The 17876-nt window shown below is 42.9% G+C and overlaps 1 protein-coding gene across 1 annotated transcript; it reads left to right on the top strand.

Moving 5' to 3' along the window:
* Positions 1-1372: 1372 nt before the first annotated feature.
* On the top strand, positions 1373-14694 carry HEPACAM2 (HEPACAM family member 2). The gene is made up of 9 exons (XM_054384978.1): positions 1373-1442; positions 5525-5875; positions 6607-6891; positions 10316-10612; positions 11757-11882; positions 11969-11993; positions 12115-12152; positions 13533-13606; positions 14578-14694. The coding sequence occupies exons 1-9, from the start codon at positions 1373-1375 to the stop codon at positions 14692-14694; spliced, it is 1383 nt and encodes a 460-aa protein (XP_054240953.1).
* Positions 14695-17876: the final 3182 nt, after the last annotated feature.

The following is a 17876-nucleotide window of genomic DNA, read 5'->3' as shown; positions in this document are numbered from 1 at the left end:
TGAGAGAGCTGGGGCTGTTTAGTCTGGAGAAGAGAAGACTGAGAAGAGATCTTACTAATGTTTATAAATATATGAAAGGTGGATGTCCAGAAGAAGGGGCCAGGCTCTTTTCAGTGGTCTCCTGTGACAGTCAATGGACACAAACTGGAACCCAGGAAGTTCCACCTCAACACGAGGGAAAAATTCATTGTGAGGGTGCTGGAGCCCTGGAGCAGTCTGCCCAGAGAGGGTGTGGAGTCTTCTCTGGAGATTTTCAAAACCTGCCTGGACACGTTCCTGCCCTAGATGATCCTGCCTCTGCAGCGGAGTTGGACTCGATGATCTCCATAGGTCCCTTCCAACCCCTACCATTCTCTGACTTTGTGTTAACCACCCTTAAGTAAAAAATAATGTTCAGCCCTTCTGGTGGTGGTTTAGTAGCTCTCAGGACCCTTGCAGTGATGGGGATGCTACTCATTGCTGCCAGCCCCTCCTGCACAGGGCAGGACACGGTGTAGCCTAATCTTTGTTAATCCATAGTAGTCTGTGGAGTGAAAATTTGGTGTGTTTTTCTCTGGATGCACTGTCCCTGTCTATGCAAATATTTACTGTTGCAAACTGTTAACTGGGAGGTTGCCTGGTTTGCTGATGATGATTAAGTTTGTACAATGAGTGATAGCCTTGGACAGAATCCAAATCATACATTCATGCTAATATTAATTAGATCAATATGAGTTAATGGAAAATAAACTAATCAGCAGCTAACTCAACAACTGCAGTAAGCAGTCTGCTCTAGCCACAGGATTTTTTATTAGAAGCTGTGTGATGGACAATAAATGTTAGATGTTTAGAGAGAGGGAACAAAATCCATGCCTTATGTTAAGGAAAAAAGTAGACAAAAGCTGTGGGCTTGAAAACGCTAGAGAAAAACAAAGCAAGGCTTTTGCTGTTGATATTTTTTATAACAGCAAAGAAGTGGAAAAGATCCAAAAGAAAAATTTTCTGAATATTCCTCTGAAAAAAGCAGCACCACCTAACAGCAGAGGGTTTGCTACAAAAGGGTAACTCAGGCTGTTAACACCTCTGCAACCTGTGCATTTTTATTAATTGATTGTACTTTGTATTCTGCACCTCATTTATTACATTCTGTGTCATATTTGCTGTGGCTGCCGGGGAAGGGTTACAATAAAGTCAGAGGCAATGGAGATGGGTGCTCATCTACCAGGTGCTCCACTCCCTTTGTTCCTTGTATACACATATTCAAATCACACAAGGCAGGGGACAGGATAGAGCCTGGGAACTTAGGGCTGATTTCCCTAGCAAGTAAACCCGCAGCTGCAGGATCCAGCCCTGGCTTTGCACTGAGGAGAAGGCAGGATTGGTGTGGGGAAGGATGTTGTCATGGAGCCCTTTAGCCAACTTCTTTTGGGACTTGCAGTGCAAAATGTATTTTCTGCTTGTAGGTAAGAAATTATATGAGTTCTGTTTGATTGTCATTGTGGAAATGTGAAGTAGTTTTAGAGCTCTAAATGTAAAGATATTTTTGTTGTGCTGTCAGATGTTTTCTCTTCAGGTATCCTGAAAGTTTTAATCAGGTAATATCACCTTGGGTTAGGAGTGGAGCTAGAAACGTGTAGCAACTGGCAAAATTTAGTGCTCTTCATAATTCGTAACTCAACTCTGGGTTGATTGCATATCTAATGTCACATTTTCTGAAGTGATGTACACTTTGAATGTTCTTAAGTAAGGCTGAGCAGATTTTTAACCAAGTTGATTCAGCAGCTGTGACACATCTCTCTAAAAATCCATCAGACAGCCCTGCTGCATTATTTGTCACTTTATTGTGATGCCTGACAATTAACAGACAACATTTATATGTAATATGTACTTGTTATTAAAACTAAGGTAAGCTTTCAATCAACTGCAGAATGTCTTCCCATTAACAGTACATGTGCTTGGCATTATATGCTGTCAGAAATATACATTTGTTAACCATGCAGCTGATAAAAAAAAGATGTTCTGGGTGCATTGGCAGGAATATTCTGTGATCAAGTGTTAGATGAACTTCTGATTCTACAGACTCTGCTTGTTCACTTTTCCTGTATTAATTTGGGTTTGTATCAACAAAGGGAATAGATTTTAATGCTAATGTACTATCTCCTTTTTGAACTTCAGATACTGTCACCTAGTTTCCTTGATGTCAAGCTAAATGCTTTGCCAAGAGTTAGTTTCATCTTCATACCATTTTCAGTTTTATATGAAGTTTATCAGATTACTTCTTTAAAAATGAAATCACTCTTTGATAAAAAAAAAAAAACTTAAACAGTGAATATTCCCTTGATCTAATTTCAGCTTTCATAGAATTGTAGAATGGTTTTGGTTGGAAAAGATCTTTAAGATCAAGTACAACCATTCTCTATCTCTAAACCATGTCCCTCAGCACCACATCTAACTTTGTTCAACATTTTTCATTAAAACCCTGCAGGAGATACTGGTGTGCAAGCAGAGAGTTTTACAGTGCACAGTTGTTCACCAGGAAATCTCCTCACTCTTACTCAGAGACATTTCCTAGTATGGGAAATGTGCAGCTTGAACTTCATATTATGACAAGAATGGGATGCACTGAGGTATAACATGAAGCCCACTGAAGATATTAACCTCAGAGGCAAGAATCAAGTCAAATGACAAAGCTTTGTGACACTTGTTCTTAGGCAAAAATCCCCAAATGGGAAAGAGTATGACACTCCGTGCTGCTTTAACTCCAGGAATTAGGAATCACAGGTTTTCTGGTCCATTATAGATATTTCTTTTTTTCATAATTGAACATATTTGCCAGAAGCGTCAAAACTGTTATCAGTGATCTAAGGACATTTTACTCCAAGTTCAGGGGTTTTAGGGAGCAGAAGAGCTAAATGAACACATGGGTGAAAAGCAGTTGAGAATCCAAACTCACTTTGACAAGGAGATGTGCACGTTAAACCCAGAGGATGACAAAATCTCACTGAACAGGTTTCAGTTTATGCCATAAACTCCAAAGTTATGTCAGAGTTTTTTCTTTAAACTAAAGCTGCAGCCCTTGTTTTATGTCAACAATGACTCTGTTGTTCTTGCTAATACTGGTGATGATAACAAAGTGAGATGGAAGCAAAGCGCAGATCACTGGAGGTCGTTTTGGTGAAACCCTTATGGCCATTATAAAAAAAAAAAATAGTTTGGGGAAATCCATTCTATTGGAGAAGCGTATATTTTATTTAGAAAGGTACAGAGATAAGCTTAAATTACATGGAAGTTGTACCTGGTGAGAATTAAGTAAAAGTCTGGCTCATTGATTTGATTTCACCATTAACAATAATTCAAGGGTTATTCATAACAGTCTTCAGTTTTAATTAAAAAATCAAAATTAGTCTAATAGAAAAGAACAGGACAAGGGCTAATGCCTTCAAACTGGCAGAAGCTGGACTGAGATGAGACATTAGGAAGCAATTCTTGCCCATGAGGGTGGTGAGGCACTGGAAAAAGTTGCCCAGAGCAGTTGTGGAGGCTCCAAACCTGGCAGTGTTCAAAGGCAGGTTGGCTGGGGACTTGAGCAAGCTGGGCTAGTAGGAGGTGTCCTTGCCCATGGTAGGGGGGTTGGAAGCAGATAATGTTGAAGGTCCCTTCCAACCCAAACCACTCAATGATTCTATGATTTAGGGTGGAAAAGATCTTTTAAGATCATCGATTCCAACTGTAAATCCAACACTGCCAAGTCCACCATTAAACCATGTCTCGAAATACCACATCTACCCACCTTTCAAACACCTGCAGTGATGATGACTCGACCAGTTCCTTCAGCAGCCTGTTCCAGGGCATGACAATCCTTTTGGTGAAGAAGATAATCCTTTTGATAAAGAATACATCCTTTGTTGAAGAATATCCCAGACTGCAAAAGATTTGGCCTCTGTTAAAGCCAGAAGTCTCCCAGCATTGCTCCTGTAAAACCCTTGCCTTTGCCAGAGCACCATTATCTAATAATTTCTCCAAGCCTCAGCCTGCTCTGCCTCTTGACCCAGGAGCTCCACATGCTGGCAGCACTCCACAAAATTGCCACAGCAGACCCGGAGAGAACAGTGAGTTGGGTCACTGTCCCTAGAGGCCTTAATGAAACATGTGAACATGGCACTTCAGAATGTGGTTTAATGGCCATGGTTGAAGGTTGGACTCAACAATCTTAGAGGCTTTTTCTATGATTCTAAAAACTGCAGTTGGCCAAATGCACTCCTGAGGGGACTCCAGGAGAAAATGGGAATTCTGCCCTCACCACCTCTGCTCTTTGCTAAAAGAATTTCCTTAACGGCAGATAAAAATGTCTTCCTAAGCTCCTATGTGGAGCTGCTTTTCCTTGTGAATCAAGTAGAACAAAGTCAGTTTACAGTTTCTATTCCCATGTTTTCTAACTAAGAAGAAATTCCATTTTTCAGCCATAATTCTCTTTATCTTATTGTATTGTGGTGGTAGCTTCTCCACTGGTGGTTCCAGTTATCCTAGTGCTCACTAGACTCGCTTGGTTTCTGCTCATTTTCTGTTCAAACAGATCTGTGAGAAACAGTTTTTGTTATCCATATTTTATGGTTACCCTGCAGCTGTCACCAGCTTCTTGTCCTACAGCACAACCACTTATTGACAGCTAAATAAACTGAGATACTGAGTGATGTCATGCCCAAAGAACGAGGAAGGGTAGGAGCACATCTTTTAATTGATCCTTTACAGATCTCCCCAGGGTCTGACAGATGTCTTCGACTTCAGTCAAGGTTGTTTAAAAATTGAGAGCTGGGGCCTGTTCAACCTGGAGAAGAGAAGGCTCCAGGGAGACCTGAAGGGGGCTACAAGAAAGCTGTGGAGGGACTTTTTACAAGGACTTGTAGTGATAGGAGGAAAAGTAATGGATTGAAGCTGAAAGAGGAGGAGTTTAGACTGGAGATGAGGGTGGTGAGACACTGGAACAAGTTGTAGATGCCCCTTCCCTGGAGGTATTCAAAGGCAGATTAGATGAGGACTTCAGAAGCCTGGTCTAGTGGAAGGTGTCCCTGCCCATGGCAGGAAGATCAGAATTGGATGATCTTGAAGGTCTGTTCCGATCCAAACCATTCAGCAGAGTAAGAAATTTCTCCCTTTCTAAACCCAGGAGAAAAACATCTAAAAAACGGAGTTTGCAGTCCAAGACTGTCAGAAATTGGAACTCTTTTAAAGGCAAAATGTAAACATGAAGGTAAAGGCAAACCTTTGACTTTCAACCATATAAGATCCTATGCCCACAAATCTCAAATATCCTTCCTTTGACTCTTGATATATTTTGAAGCTGGAGGTGTATGGCTAGATGTACCACCCCCTGAGGTCAATGAGATTTTGCACCTTTCTCACTTGAAATCTTACTGAAATCTTACTAGTGTCAGGTCTAGCTCAGAGATTTTGTTCTTTGTGAGAATTTCTCACAATTTAATTTTCTTAGTGTTTCCATTTATGGTTTGGTTTTGACAATTTATTTCTTCTTCCATTTTTGCTGCAGGTATTTGTTCTGCCTTAAAGCTGACAGTGCCATCTCATACCATCCATGGTATTGAGGGGCAGCCACTGCATCTTACTGTTGACTATGATTTCAATGCTACAGCATCAGAAATCCAGATAATTTGGCTTTTTGAGAGGCCTCAAAGCAACCCAAAATACCTGCTTGGCTCCGTAAATCAAACAGTAGTTCCAGACTTGGAATATCAGCACAAGTTTGCCCTCATACCTCCGAGTGCATCTCTGACAATCAACCCATTGCATGCCAGCGATGAGGGCAATTACATTGTCAAAGTCAATGTTCGTGGAAATGGAACAATAGCTGCAAGTCAAAAGATTCAAGTTGCTGTTGACGGTGAGTTGGTAAAATGGAGGATCTTTATTTTGAAAACAAAGTGGCAATAGTTTTTAAGAGCTTTCTGCCTTCACACTCTTTTCAGACTGGAAGAAACCAGAGTGAGATGAGACATTTGGAAGCAGTATTCCCCATGAGGGTGGTGAGGCACTGGAACAGGTTGCTCAGAGCAGTTGTGGAGGCTTCAAGCCTGGCAGTGTTCAAAGGCAGGCTGGGGCCTTGAGCAAGCTGGTCTAGTAGGAGGTGTCCTTGCCCATGGTAGGGGGTTGGAAGCAGATGATCTTGAAGGTCCCTTCCAACCCAAACCATTTTAAGATTCTATGATTTCCCTGGCCACAAGGATCTGTTCACAAGGCAGGAGCTGGAAGCCATGGTATACCTGACTGCAGCCTTTGTTGCATTACCAGTCACATTTCAGTACTAGAACCATTCTTAGTCACCAGCTGAGTATGTGGCTTTCCTTTTTTTTTCAACCTTTATCCACATTTAATGAATTAAATTTGCAGTCTGAGTATTTTCTAGAGAGGTTGATCCCTATTTGCATCATTTGGCAATGAACACATCACAGAAATATGGTGCTGAGGCACATGATGTAGCACCAGATTTGGCAGAGTTACAGAATGGTTGGACTTGATAATCTTGAAGGGCTATTACAACCAAAAGCATTCTATGAAGACCGTAATACATTAGTTCATCACTCTTATAACTCTTTGTATCTCCTTATTTTGCAGTTCCTGTCACAAAGCCAGTTGTACATACTGAACCATCTTCAGGGGTGGTGGAGTTTGTAGGCAATATTTCACTAAAATGTACTGTGGAGAAAGGAACGAGGGTAGTTTACCAGTGGATGAAAAATGGGAAGCCTCTCCATGCTGGTCCTAATTACACTTTTTCATCAAACAATGCAACAGTTTTGATTGTTCCTGTGGTAAAAGAAGACATTGGGAACTACAGCTGTCTGGTATCTAACCCTGTCAGTGCAATGGAAAGTGAGATGATTGCACCAACCATATATTGTGAGTATATAAAATATTCATAATGAGCTTTGTATAAAGGGTCTATCTGGAAAGAGTCCCTCTAACAATGACAGGAGGCAGAACTGTTGAGTTAACATTAGATGTGAGCTTGCATTCAAAATGAGCTGGTTTCTAACAGCTCTAACTTACAGCAGTGTAATAAAAAGTTACTCAGAATTATGTAGTTGGGAAGATGAGTCTGAACTGCAGAATTCAGATAGGAACTTCACGTTTTCCATCTTCAGATCTGGAGCCCAGGAGGCCAGCTGCATCCTGGGCTGCATCAAAAGCAGCATGGCCAGCAAATGGAGAGAGGTGATTCTGTCCCTCTGCTCTACTCTGGTGACACCTCACCTGGCGTGCTGTGTGGCAGGCCCTCAACACAGGAAGGGCATGGACCTGATAGAGAGGGTCCAGAGAAGGGCCCCAAAAATGATCACAGGGCTGGAACACCTCTCCTACAAACACAGGCTGAGAGAATTGGGGTTATTCAGCCTGGAGAAGAGAAGGCTCCAGGGAGACATTATAGTGGCCTTACAGTAGCTGAACAGGGCCTTCAAGAAGGTTTGGGAGGCACTACTTACAAGGGGCACTGTTTACTGTGTAACACTGGGACAAGGAACAATGGCTTTAAACTAGAGCAGGGTAGATTTAGATTGGACATTAGGAAGAAGTTCTTTGCTATGAGGGTGGTGAAACACTGGAACAGGTTGCCCAGTGTGGGAGACCACATATCCCAGGAGACATTCAGAGTTAGGCTTGATGGGACTTTGAGCAACCTAATCTAGGTGGGGATGTCCCTGCTTCCTGCAGGTAGATTGGACTAGATGACTTTAGAGCTCCCTTCCAACCCAGTGCATTCTATGACTCTGTATGACTCAAAGAGAAAAAATAATCAAATGGGTATACACGAAAATATTGTTTAAAATGGAGACAGCAAAGAGGTTCAAAAAGCTAAATATAGGAATTAGCAGGCTGGAGGTTGTATTCCTTCATTTTGAGTTCAGTCCTGTTTAATATTTCCATCAATGATATCACCATAAAGACGGGGTGTATGTCACTGGAGTTTACCTGTGGCATTAAACCAAGAAGACAGAACAACTTCAACAAAGTATGGACCTGCACTTGTAGAGAACAAAAACCATCACCTGCTGGTAAGATGGAGATTGGTTTGGAAATAATTGAGGCAGTGAGCCCAGGTGACTGAGATCTCACAAGATGTCTGTAATCTGGAACTGTTATTCAGGCCTGAGAAAGATCTAGGTTGTTCTAGGGTGTGTTGACCAAGTGTTTCCACTAAGGATGTAAGGGGAATGCTAACAGCACACAGAAGATGAGACCATGTGTAGAATACTTGTGCAGTTGCTGTGAGCACCTCCCAGAACCATGATATCAAAACAGAATGGAGAGAAAAGGAGAAGATACCCCAGTCTGGTTTAGGTAAATCAGAAGTGAAAGGAGTCTGCTTTCCACATCAAGTGGGAAACGTGAGGTATCAAGAAGAGTTACACAAAGACCAGCATTGGCAGCAGACCTAAGCAAACTACATAGTTTGACTGGAAATGATAGTGGAAGGAAACTAACTGGGAGCATAGATTGAGTTCATAAATGAAACAAAAGATCAGTTTAGTCAACATTTGACAATTCTACCTTAAATCTTAGAAAGGACATTGTCATTTTGTTCCTTATCCCTCCTGCAACATCAGCTCCCAGTGCCTCTGAAATCTGCAAGCAGAACGTTATATACATGACCTTGACAGGCTCTGATCCTCTTATTCCTGGGGGTAGAAGTGTACTTTTCAGACAGGTTAGGATCTCCTTTGCCACCAGTCCTGTTCAGACATAACCAGTTTACCCAGCAGTGCAGTGCAAGGACTGGAACTGGATTCATGTCCAGCCAAGGGCTGGTACTCACTCTTGCTTTCCTGGGCTCTGTAATCTTGGTAACCAGCCCATGTCCTAGACCTTGTATGATTGCACTACCAGCACGTTCAGAACCTATGTCTTACTTTCCTCCTTCTCCTTCCATCTCTGAGTACAGAATCATAGAGTTGTTCCAGACAGAAAAGACCTTTAAGCTCATCAAGCCAAATCATTGTATAACTGGTGATGAAACACTGGAACAGGTTGCCTTAAAAAGTTGTGGATGCCCCATCCCTGGAGACATTCAAGGTCAGGTTGGATGGTGCTTTGAGCAACCAGATCTAGTTAAACATGTCCCTACTTACTGCAGAGAGGTTGGACTAGATGACCTTAAAAGGTCTCTTACAACCCAAAATATTCTATGATTCTATGATTCCATGATTCCCTGAGCTGTCCAAAGTCACATCATTTGGTCCAACCTGTGCCTGCAGGGATAGTTTGTATCCCAGCTCCCAGTTGCCAACAACAATCCAAAGCAGGTCCCAGGATCTCTGTGTGCCATATGTTAGTGCTGTGGGGGAGTTACTGGAAGTGATAAAGAAAAGGTCACTCAGAGCAAATACCTGCCATCTGCTTGGAAACTGTAACAGCCTCCTGGAGACAGGAGCAATTGGAAATATTCCCACAGAGCAGTAAATTGTTGCTCAGAACAGGTGATTTATTACTTTACAAGTCATTTAGTTAACTGGCTTCACTGAGACGAGTGGCAGGCTTCTGTTTGAGAACGATACTGGAAAGAAGAAGTAGAATGGAGTGATCCATGAAGATTATCATGGTGGGGTTTTTTACTGACAATCAAATGTGTTTTGTTCTTCATTTCTCATTAATATTACCCTGCTTGTCAGTTCCCTGTGATGATAATGCACCCCAGAATGTGGTTGTTGCAGTAGTGTGACCCAGAAACCAATTATTTCAAGACTGGAAGAAGCTGCTGTCATGGAGGCTGCAGCAGAAACTGTTGTGCTGTGGTGATGGAGTTGAATTTAACAGGCTAAGTGGAATCATAGAATCATAGAATGCATTGGGTTGGATGGGTCCTCTAAAGGTCTGCAGTAAGCAGGGACATCCCCAACTAGACCAGGTTGCTCAGAGCCCCATCAAGCCTGACCTTGAATATCTCCAAGGATGGGGCCATTTCCTGCGGCAACCTGTTGCAATATTCCACCACCTACTCCTTCACAGCTTTTCCAGTCATTCCAGTTTTCTTTCTTTTTCTCATACTGGACAATGCACAGAGCTGTGCTTTTTCCCTAAACAGTGATTAGATCAGCATTGGGTGGGGGACAGTCTGAGATAAACTCAGATAAGCCTCCATAAACTTAGCAAACCATTCAACTGAAAGCCTTGTAATTGAAATTACTGACCCAATGCTGGCATTCTAATGGCTAGTCAATCTTCAAAATTCTGAGTTGAGGGATATGCTTCTCTTTCAAGTTTAATTAATCATTTGATTGTAATTTTTCTGCTGGTTTTGATGGTTTTGTTTTTTTTTTCAATGCAGATGGACCTTATGGACTTAGAGTTAAGTCAGATAAAGGTGCGAACATAGGGGCAGTCTTTACCGTGGACATAGGGGAAGTTATACTGTTTGACTGCTCAGCGGATTCAAACCCACCAAACATTTACTCCTGGATTCAAAGGGCTGACAACACCACTCAGTTCATCAAACATGGGCCCCACCTGCAAGTTGTGTGTGATGGAGTGGCCCAGAAGACAATTGATTACGTTTGCTGCGCTTTCAACAACGCGACTGGAAAGCGAGATGAAACTCACTTCACAGTGGTCGTTACCTCTGTAGGTAAGGATGTGAAGTCATTCCTGTATTGACTGAGCAGTTGTCAGCTCTAAGAGAAGAAGTAATTCTTACAAGGAAAATATGTATCGGAAATGAAGTCCTGCTGTTAAAGGGCACTTTGGCCATTCGGTGGAATCCAGGTTTTATTTGCAGTGAGACAAGACTGTGAGACAAGACCCATTAAGAAAAGACACAGAGGTGTGGTACTGAGGAACATGATTTAGCACCAAGCTTGGTAGAGTTAGAGAGGTTGGGGTCAATATTTGAATGTTTGGACCACTGCATCCAGGACATCAAAATGTTGGAGAGCATCCAGAGAAGGCCATGAAGATGATCAGGGGGCTGGAGGACCTGCCTTGTGGGGGCAGGCTGGGAGACTTGGGACTGTTCAGCCTGGAGAAGAGAAGGCTGTGGGGAGACCTTAGAGCAGCCTGCCAGTACCTGAAGGGGGCTACAGGAGAGCTGAGGAGGGACTTTTTACAAGGGCTTACAGTGAATAGGATGAAGGACAATGGCTTTAAGCTACAACAGGGCAGATTGAGACTGGACACTAGGAAGAAATTTTTTCCAGTGTGGGTGGTGAGACACTGGAACAGGTTGCCCAGAGGAGACTCCGCAACCTCTCTGGGTAGCCTGCTCCAGGGCTGTGTCACCCTCACAGCAAAACAGTTTTCCCTCTGCTCCAGCTTGTACCCATTGTCCCTTGTCTTGTCGTTGGACATCACTGAGCAGAGCCTGACTCCTGCCCTTCACATCTTTATAAACATGAACGAGGTCACCCCTCAGGCTCCTCTGTTCCAAGCTAAAGATACGCAGCTCCCTCAGCCTTTCCTCACAAGGGGGATGTTCCACTCTCTCACCTTCATTTAGATCTAGGTACCAATCTGTTCTGGACTCATTTCTGATACAAAGAGCATTGCTCTTCCAGTTCAGGAGATTTGGAGGGGGGAGGAAGGATAAATAAATTACCAGTTATGGGGGAAAAATAAAGTAATCAAATATTACCGATTCTCAAGAACCAAAATTTTGTATCTCTTTTGTATCTCTCTGCTTCAGGTGACTTTCCAAAGATTTATTGTTTAGTATCATAATAGCACAGAATAGAGATCAAGAGGCTAACTTACAATACTCATCTTCTTCGTCACAGGACTGGAAAAGCTGGCCCAGAAGGGAAAATCTTTGTCATCTCTTGCTGTAATAACAGGAATTTCATTATTTCTGATCCTAGCTATGGCATTTTTATTCATATGGAAAAGGTATCAGCCGCATAAAGGTAGGTAAATTTAAGTACATCCCAGCTCTTCTTTTTGACCATCAGAGCAAAAATAATGATTTGTCATTTTTTTAAATTCTTTTCAGTGATACAACAGAAGCTGCAGACCAGGTATAAAAATAAATAATTCTTAAGTCTTGAAGCCCTTCCCATCAAGAGAACTGCATTTTATCATTAATTTTCTTTTCTTGGCTTACAACATCAAAGTGACAGACATGTTTCTGTTTCATAGGCCAGAGGCTGATTACAGGAAGGCACAAACATTTTCAGGTAATGCTAATGAAAGAAATTCAGAAGCTGAAGAAGGTAAGAAATACTTCAGCACAGAGGGTCCTTTACCCCAGCAAGTCGTATCAGAAGAGACAATCTCATCAGGTCCATATCTGTTTCTGAAGACAAACCAAAACTGTAAAAAGAAAGAAGGAAAGGGTGGGAAGAGTGTTGTTCACTTCAGTCACAGACCTACCTCTACGTTAGCTTACTTAAGATAAAGCCAAACTGACAACAGCTCAGCATGGATTTAGCTCATGGTTGGAGTGCCCAGCAGTGTGCACCTTCTTGGCTTGACTTCTGGCTGCTAATTCCAGGTAGCATCACATGCATTCTGCTCTTCTCACCTATATGAAATGAATCAGTGTTATTATGGGATAGCAGTGAGAGGTGACACACCATGGCAGGATCACACTTCTGTATGTCCACAGCACCAATCAGTACCAAAAGTGTGAGATGTTAATAGGACATTACAGACATTTTAACCTCCACCACATTCTGTACTGTCTTTCTCTGTGCCATCAGTACCCAGTGTGCTTTTGCCACTGCCCCTTTTCCCTCCACAATCCTTCCCACATCATCTTGGTCAGAAGAGCCTGGAGAGTGGCCATCCTTTGAAAAGACAGCAGTTTTATTCCCATCTCTTTCTAGCAAAGCACCAGAGCAAGCCATAAGCTGCTACATTTGAGATAACAGATAAGTATATCAAGCTGAAGAATGTAAGAAATTCACTTCAGCACAGAGGGTCCTTCACCCCAGAAAGTGGTATTGGAGCAGAGAATCTCAGCACTGTCTCTTGGGCTGCAGCCTTTGCTGTGGAGTAATGCCCAAAGGACAAGCAAGAGTCTCAGATCTCCTGGACAGTGGGAGAGTAGAGAAACAGACTCACACTCTAACTACAAGTTATATCTCAAGTCCCAGACACAATCTGTCAACTGGTTTACTAACATGGCACCTATTAGTGTTGTGTTCCCTTTCTTTATTCTCAGCAGTATAAAAAAGCCTCAGGTATTGCTGCCTCACTACAGTGCAGGTGTGCTGGGCTTATGCTGGGCTTCCATTTCCTGTGGGAACTGGAAGTCAACCAGTCTGTCTAGCTTTCCAGCAAAGAGAGTCTCCATGGCTCTACCAAAACTGTCACTGAGGATAGCAAGAAACTCTGAACTTGGTGGAAGGTGTTGGAAGTAGCCAAGCACTGAGAAACTTCCCTGCCTCGCTCAATACCAGCTTGGGAGCTTGGCAGGGAAGTGGTTCAAAGCCAATCAACCAAGCAATATTCAGTTGTCTTAAAAACTGGGCCAAACTACTTTGTCAGTCATTATTTTCCATCTTCTAGTTGCACCTCAATACTTTTCTCATGTTTGTCTCTTCTCCCTGTAGGACACGAAAGTGCTCTGGATGATTTTGGGATATATGAATTTGTCACTATTCCTGATCTTGCTGGTGGTCCCAGGGTACGTGATTTCACATTATCAACTGATGATATCTCCTCTATTTCTTCAGGTGCACTAAATATCTGTACTGAGACCCTTCTGTCAGTTTGCTTCTGTTGCTGTTTACAGCTCTCTCTATGACACTGTAACCATGGCTGTTGTTCAGCAGGACTTGTGTCAATATGGAGCAGTAAAGACCTAACCAAGCTCTGAAGACACCAATCTTAGTTCAGCACCCCATATTAAAAGAATATGGGGTAGATGAATAGCACTGAACCACTTGTGTCACACAACCAAATTAATTATTGTGGCCCTTATCCCTAATATTGCCATGCAACACAACTTTGGCAGCACAGACAAGCCTCAGAGAGACACTTAAATTTTTCATTGTAAAAATAATCAAACTAAATCTCATCTCTTTCACAAGAATTATTTTATCTTCATGTGTTGCAAAGGAGGACTTAAGCACAGGAATTCTCTTAGCAGAAAAAATTCTACTATATAGACCAAGTACCAAGTCCCTTCATCACCGTCATAGCCTCCACTGGACACCTAGTTTATCCCTGTCCCTCTTGAACTGGAGCCCGGAACTGGACCTCATACTCCAGATGTGGTTTCACTAAGGCAGGGTAAAAGGAGAGGAGAACCTCCCTTGCTGGTCACACTATTCTAAATACACCTCATGATATCATTGGCCTTGTTGGCACAAGGGCACATTGCTGCCCTGTGAATAAGCAGGACTCCAAGATCCTTCTCCAACCACTCATCTGTACTGGTGCATGGTGTTGTTCCTCCCCAGGTGCAGGACCCTTCACTTACTCTTGTTGAACCTCGTTAGGTTCTCCTTTGCCCAGTTCTCTAATCTGTCCAGAAGATGACCTGTTGCACCCACACACAAATCACTGAGAGGAAGAAGTTACATTCTCAGCTTCATTTCTGTTGAACCCTTTCCCAGTTGCACTTACAGTGGGAATACTCTTTGCATCTTTTAGGTTTCAAGTCAGTCTGCTCCTGGCTCTGACTTTGTCCCAAGCCAGGATGTGCTTACTACAATTTATGAAGTTATTCATCATATCCCTGAGCAACCACAACAAGACCATCAACAGTAAGTCAAAGGCTGTGTATTCTCACATATGAGCTCAAAGACACTTTTGCATCCAGGATAATTTACATTTGGGAACTGATGTTTGATTCCAATGAATCACAGAGCACAGAATTTCCTGGTTGGAAAGAGACCTTAAGATCATGGAGTCCAACCGTAACCTACCATGTCCCTATACACAACTCTCAGACCATGTCCCTAAACCTACTCATCCAAACGTTTTTTTAATACCTCCAGGGATGGTGACTCCACCACTTCCCTGGGCAGCCTGCTCCAATGCCTGATGACCCTTTTGGTGATGAAATTTTTCCTAATATCCAACCTGAAGACCCCCCAGTACAACTTGAGGCCATTTCCTCTCATCCTATCACTTGTTACCTGGGTGAAGAGGTAGTTGTAGAGAGAAAGGAAGAAAAAACAGGGATATGCTGCATCACTTCCTCCACCCATTCCCACCCAATCCCTCACTTTTTCTCAAGACTCCAGCCTGTTGTTCCATCATGCCAGGGTGAAGAGTGAAAAACAAAAGCTAAGATCTTCAAACATGATTTCAATGGAAAATTCCTCAAAGTTTTAAGAAGGTGGTTACTGTTTCATGGCACTGAGACACCAGTACTTTCCACTGAGCAGTCTGGGTGCTCCAAATTACCCATTTTCTAATTAATTTTTCTTCTTTTAAATGAATAGTTTCTTGGAAAATGTGGCGTTTTCCATTCCTTCCACCTTTCCCCTCCCCCCCCGACCCTTATTTATGAATCCAAAAGACAAAGGGGCAGCTTAAAAATGGCATTGTATGTTTTACATGGATGGGAGACTCTCAAGGTTTAGGGCTGGAATGGTCACTAAATAAGTGACAGATACCTTCTATGAACCCCTCTGCCTTCCCAAAGGGAAGAGAAGGGGAATAAGGGAGAGACACTGATGGGTTGGGAAAGAAAACTGCTTTAGTTAAAATAATAATAACAAAATGGAATAGATACAAAGCAATGATGGCAGTTGGTCACCATCACCACTGATGCTGTGGCAGAAGTCCCAGACTGGACTCAGCAGCAGATGGGAATTGAATTCAGGAGCTGGATTCTGGAACTGGATTCAGGAACTCATGGACTGGGATCAGAGGCAGAATGGACAGAGTCCTCCTTGGACACCAGCCATGGAAGAAGAGGCTTGACCTTGGTGATCCCTCAGCTTTATACCAAATGTGAAATCCATAGGATGGAATCCCTTATTGGTCAGTTTAGGGTCCCCTGAGCTGTCCTCTCCTCCTCATAGGTGCCACCTCTGATTTACTGCACCCCCAACATCATACGCAAGATTTAGCAGTGACCTTGGTCTGCACCCCAATCCTAACCAACCTAACCAACCATCAGCACTCTCACTGCCAGAAGCAGCCACTGGCTGTGCAAACCTGCCCTGAGCTGCAGAAAGCGCCTCAGTGAGCAGAGACTGAGCTGGGAAGTCACTATTGACCAGAATTAGTCCTGGTTCAACTCAGCCAGGACAGAGGCATGGGGAGAAGTCAGGTCCAGGATGCCTCCCACTCTTGTTTTATTTACAAAATGGCAATAAAATGTATACGGGAGTTTTTCACTGGGTTGGCTTTTACAGAAGGCCTCCATACTGGCGTGAAAAGTAATCAATGCAAAATGTCAGACTGCAAAATACATTTGGGGTTTAATAGAAAGTATTTTTTCATTTTGCAAACAGTTTCATTTTGCAAACCCAGAAAGTGATCTACCAGGCAGTTACAGTTTAGAAGTGTACATATGTGTATTAGTGCAAATAATGTGTTCTCATTAAATTCTCTTCTCCCTTTGCATTTGAACTAGTTTTCTGTTTGCCACCAAAGAGCCTGTTTCTTGATGAATGGAAGAGCAAGTCAGTGTTAAAGTAATTTCTGCAAGCTACAGGATGTTCAGGCCACTTATACACCAAACTTCTAATTCTCCTCTGCAAATGAAACCAATCTTACTCTGGATAAACAGACAGGAGGCTACAAGTCCTTTGTCAAATAGAGGAGTCCTCTTCCAAAAGCTACTCTTAGCAGGTGTCCTATCTTATTTAAAACATCTCAGTGCCGCCTCCTTTCAAAGATGAGGAAACCAAATGTATTCTGATGTTGTGATGCTGAAAAAAAGGGGAAAGGACAACTTCAGTGTTGTGCGTGAGGAAAAGAGAGCTTGGCACTTCACAGAGGCAGCTGGTGCTGCCCACCTTAGAGAGAAGTGCTGGGGTGATCTCAAAGATAATGTAGTCACCAGATTTGCTCCCTAAGAAACAACCCTCTGACATGAAAGCATCAGGCAGAAGCTGTAAGTAGAAAACTTTGAGTAGAACTCTGAAGTACTGAAGTTGTCCTGAAGGATCAAGAGTTCAGGGGCCATCCTCACAAATGCCTCTCATCATTCATAGAATCACAGAATTGTTTCAGTTGAAAAAGCCCTCTAAGATCATCGAGTTCCACCATCAACCCAACACCACCATGGCCATTAAAACATGTCCCAAAGAGCAATGTCCACACATTTCTGGAACACCTCCAGGGATGGTGACTCCACCCCCTCCCTGGGCATCCTGTTCCAATGCCTGACCACTCTTGCAGCAAAGAAATTTTTCCTGGTGTCCAACCTAAACGCCACCTGGAGCAATCTGAGGCCACTTCTTGTTCTAGCACCTGGTACTAGGGAGAATAGACCCCCACATACCTCATTCAACCCTCTTTTCAGGGAGTTGTAGAGAGCAATGACGTCTCCCCTCAGCCTCTTCTTCTCTAGGCTGAGCAGCCCCAGTTTCCTCAGCCATTCTTCATAAGACTCTCCAGATCCTTCAGCAGCTTCATTGCCTTAAGCTGACTTTTGTTGTCAGAGCTGGCTTCATGCATGTGTTTCAAACTGAGACAGCCATTTGGGATGTGCAGTGCAGGATTTTCACTCTCTTTCCTCCTCCTCTTCTTCCTGGAGTGGAAATTTTAATATCTCTGAAATGAGCAGGCAGGTTTCTGAAGTGCTCAACACCATTTTCCATCTTACCACACGATGACACTGCAGGGCCACAGGACACAAAATGCAGGTGGATTTAGAGAACTGCTTCTCTACCTCTTGAGCCTCTACTTCAAACTGCCAGGAGTCTTCATCGTTCTCAGTATTTTTGTGACAACAATAAATCAGTTCAATATCAGTTCCATTCCTCGTT

The sequence above is a fragment of the Indicator indicator genome, chromosome 11, assembly GCF_027791375.1.
Source record: "Indicator indicator isolate 239-I01 chromosome 11, UM_Iind_1.1, whole genome shotgun sequence".
NCBI lineage: Eukaryota > Metazoa > Chordata > Aves > Piciformes > Indicatoridae > Indicator > Indicator indicator.
Note: the sequence above shows the minus strand (reverse complement) of the source record. Positions and strands in the feature narration are given on the sequence as shown.

What these genes read in the sequence shown, in the direction of transcription:
- HEPACAM2 (XM_054384978.1), top strand. Translation starts at nt 1,373, where the DNA reads ATGTTGTCATGGAGCCCTTTAGCCAACTTCTTTTGGGACTTGCAGTGC. An exon ending in CAACAGAAGCTGCAGACCAG is followed by an intron (nt 11,994 to 12,114) that starts GTATAAAAATAA and finishes TCTGTTTCATAG; the next exon opens with GCCAGAGGCTGATTACAGGA. An exon ending in GAAGGCACAAACATTTTCAG is followed by an intron (nt 12,153 to 13,532) that starts GTAATGCTAATG and finishes TTCTCCCTGTAG; the next exon opens with GACACGAAAGTGCTCTGGAT.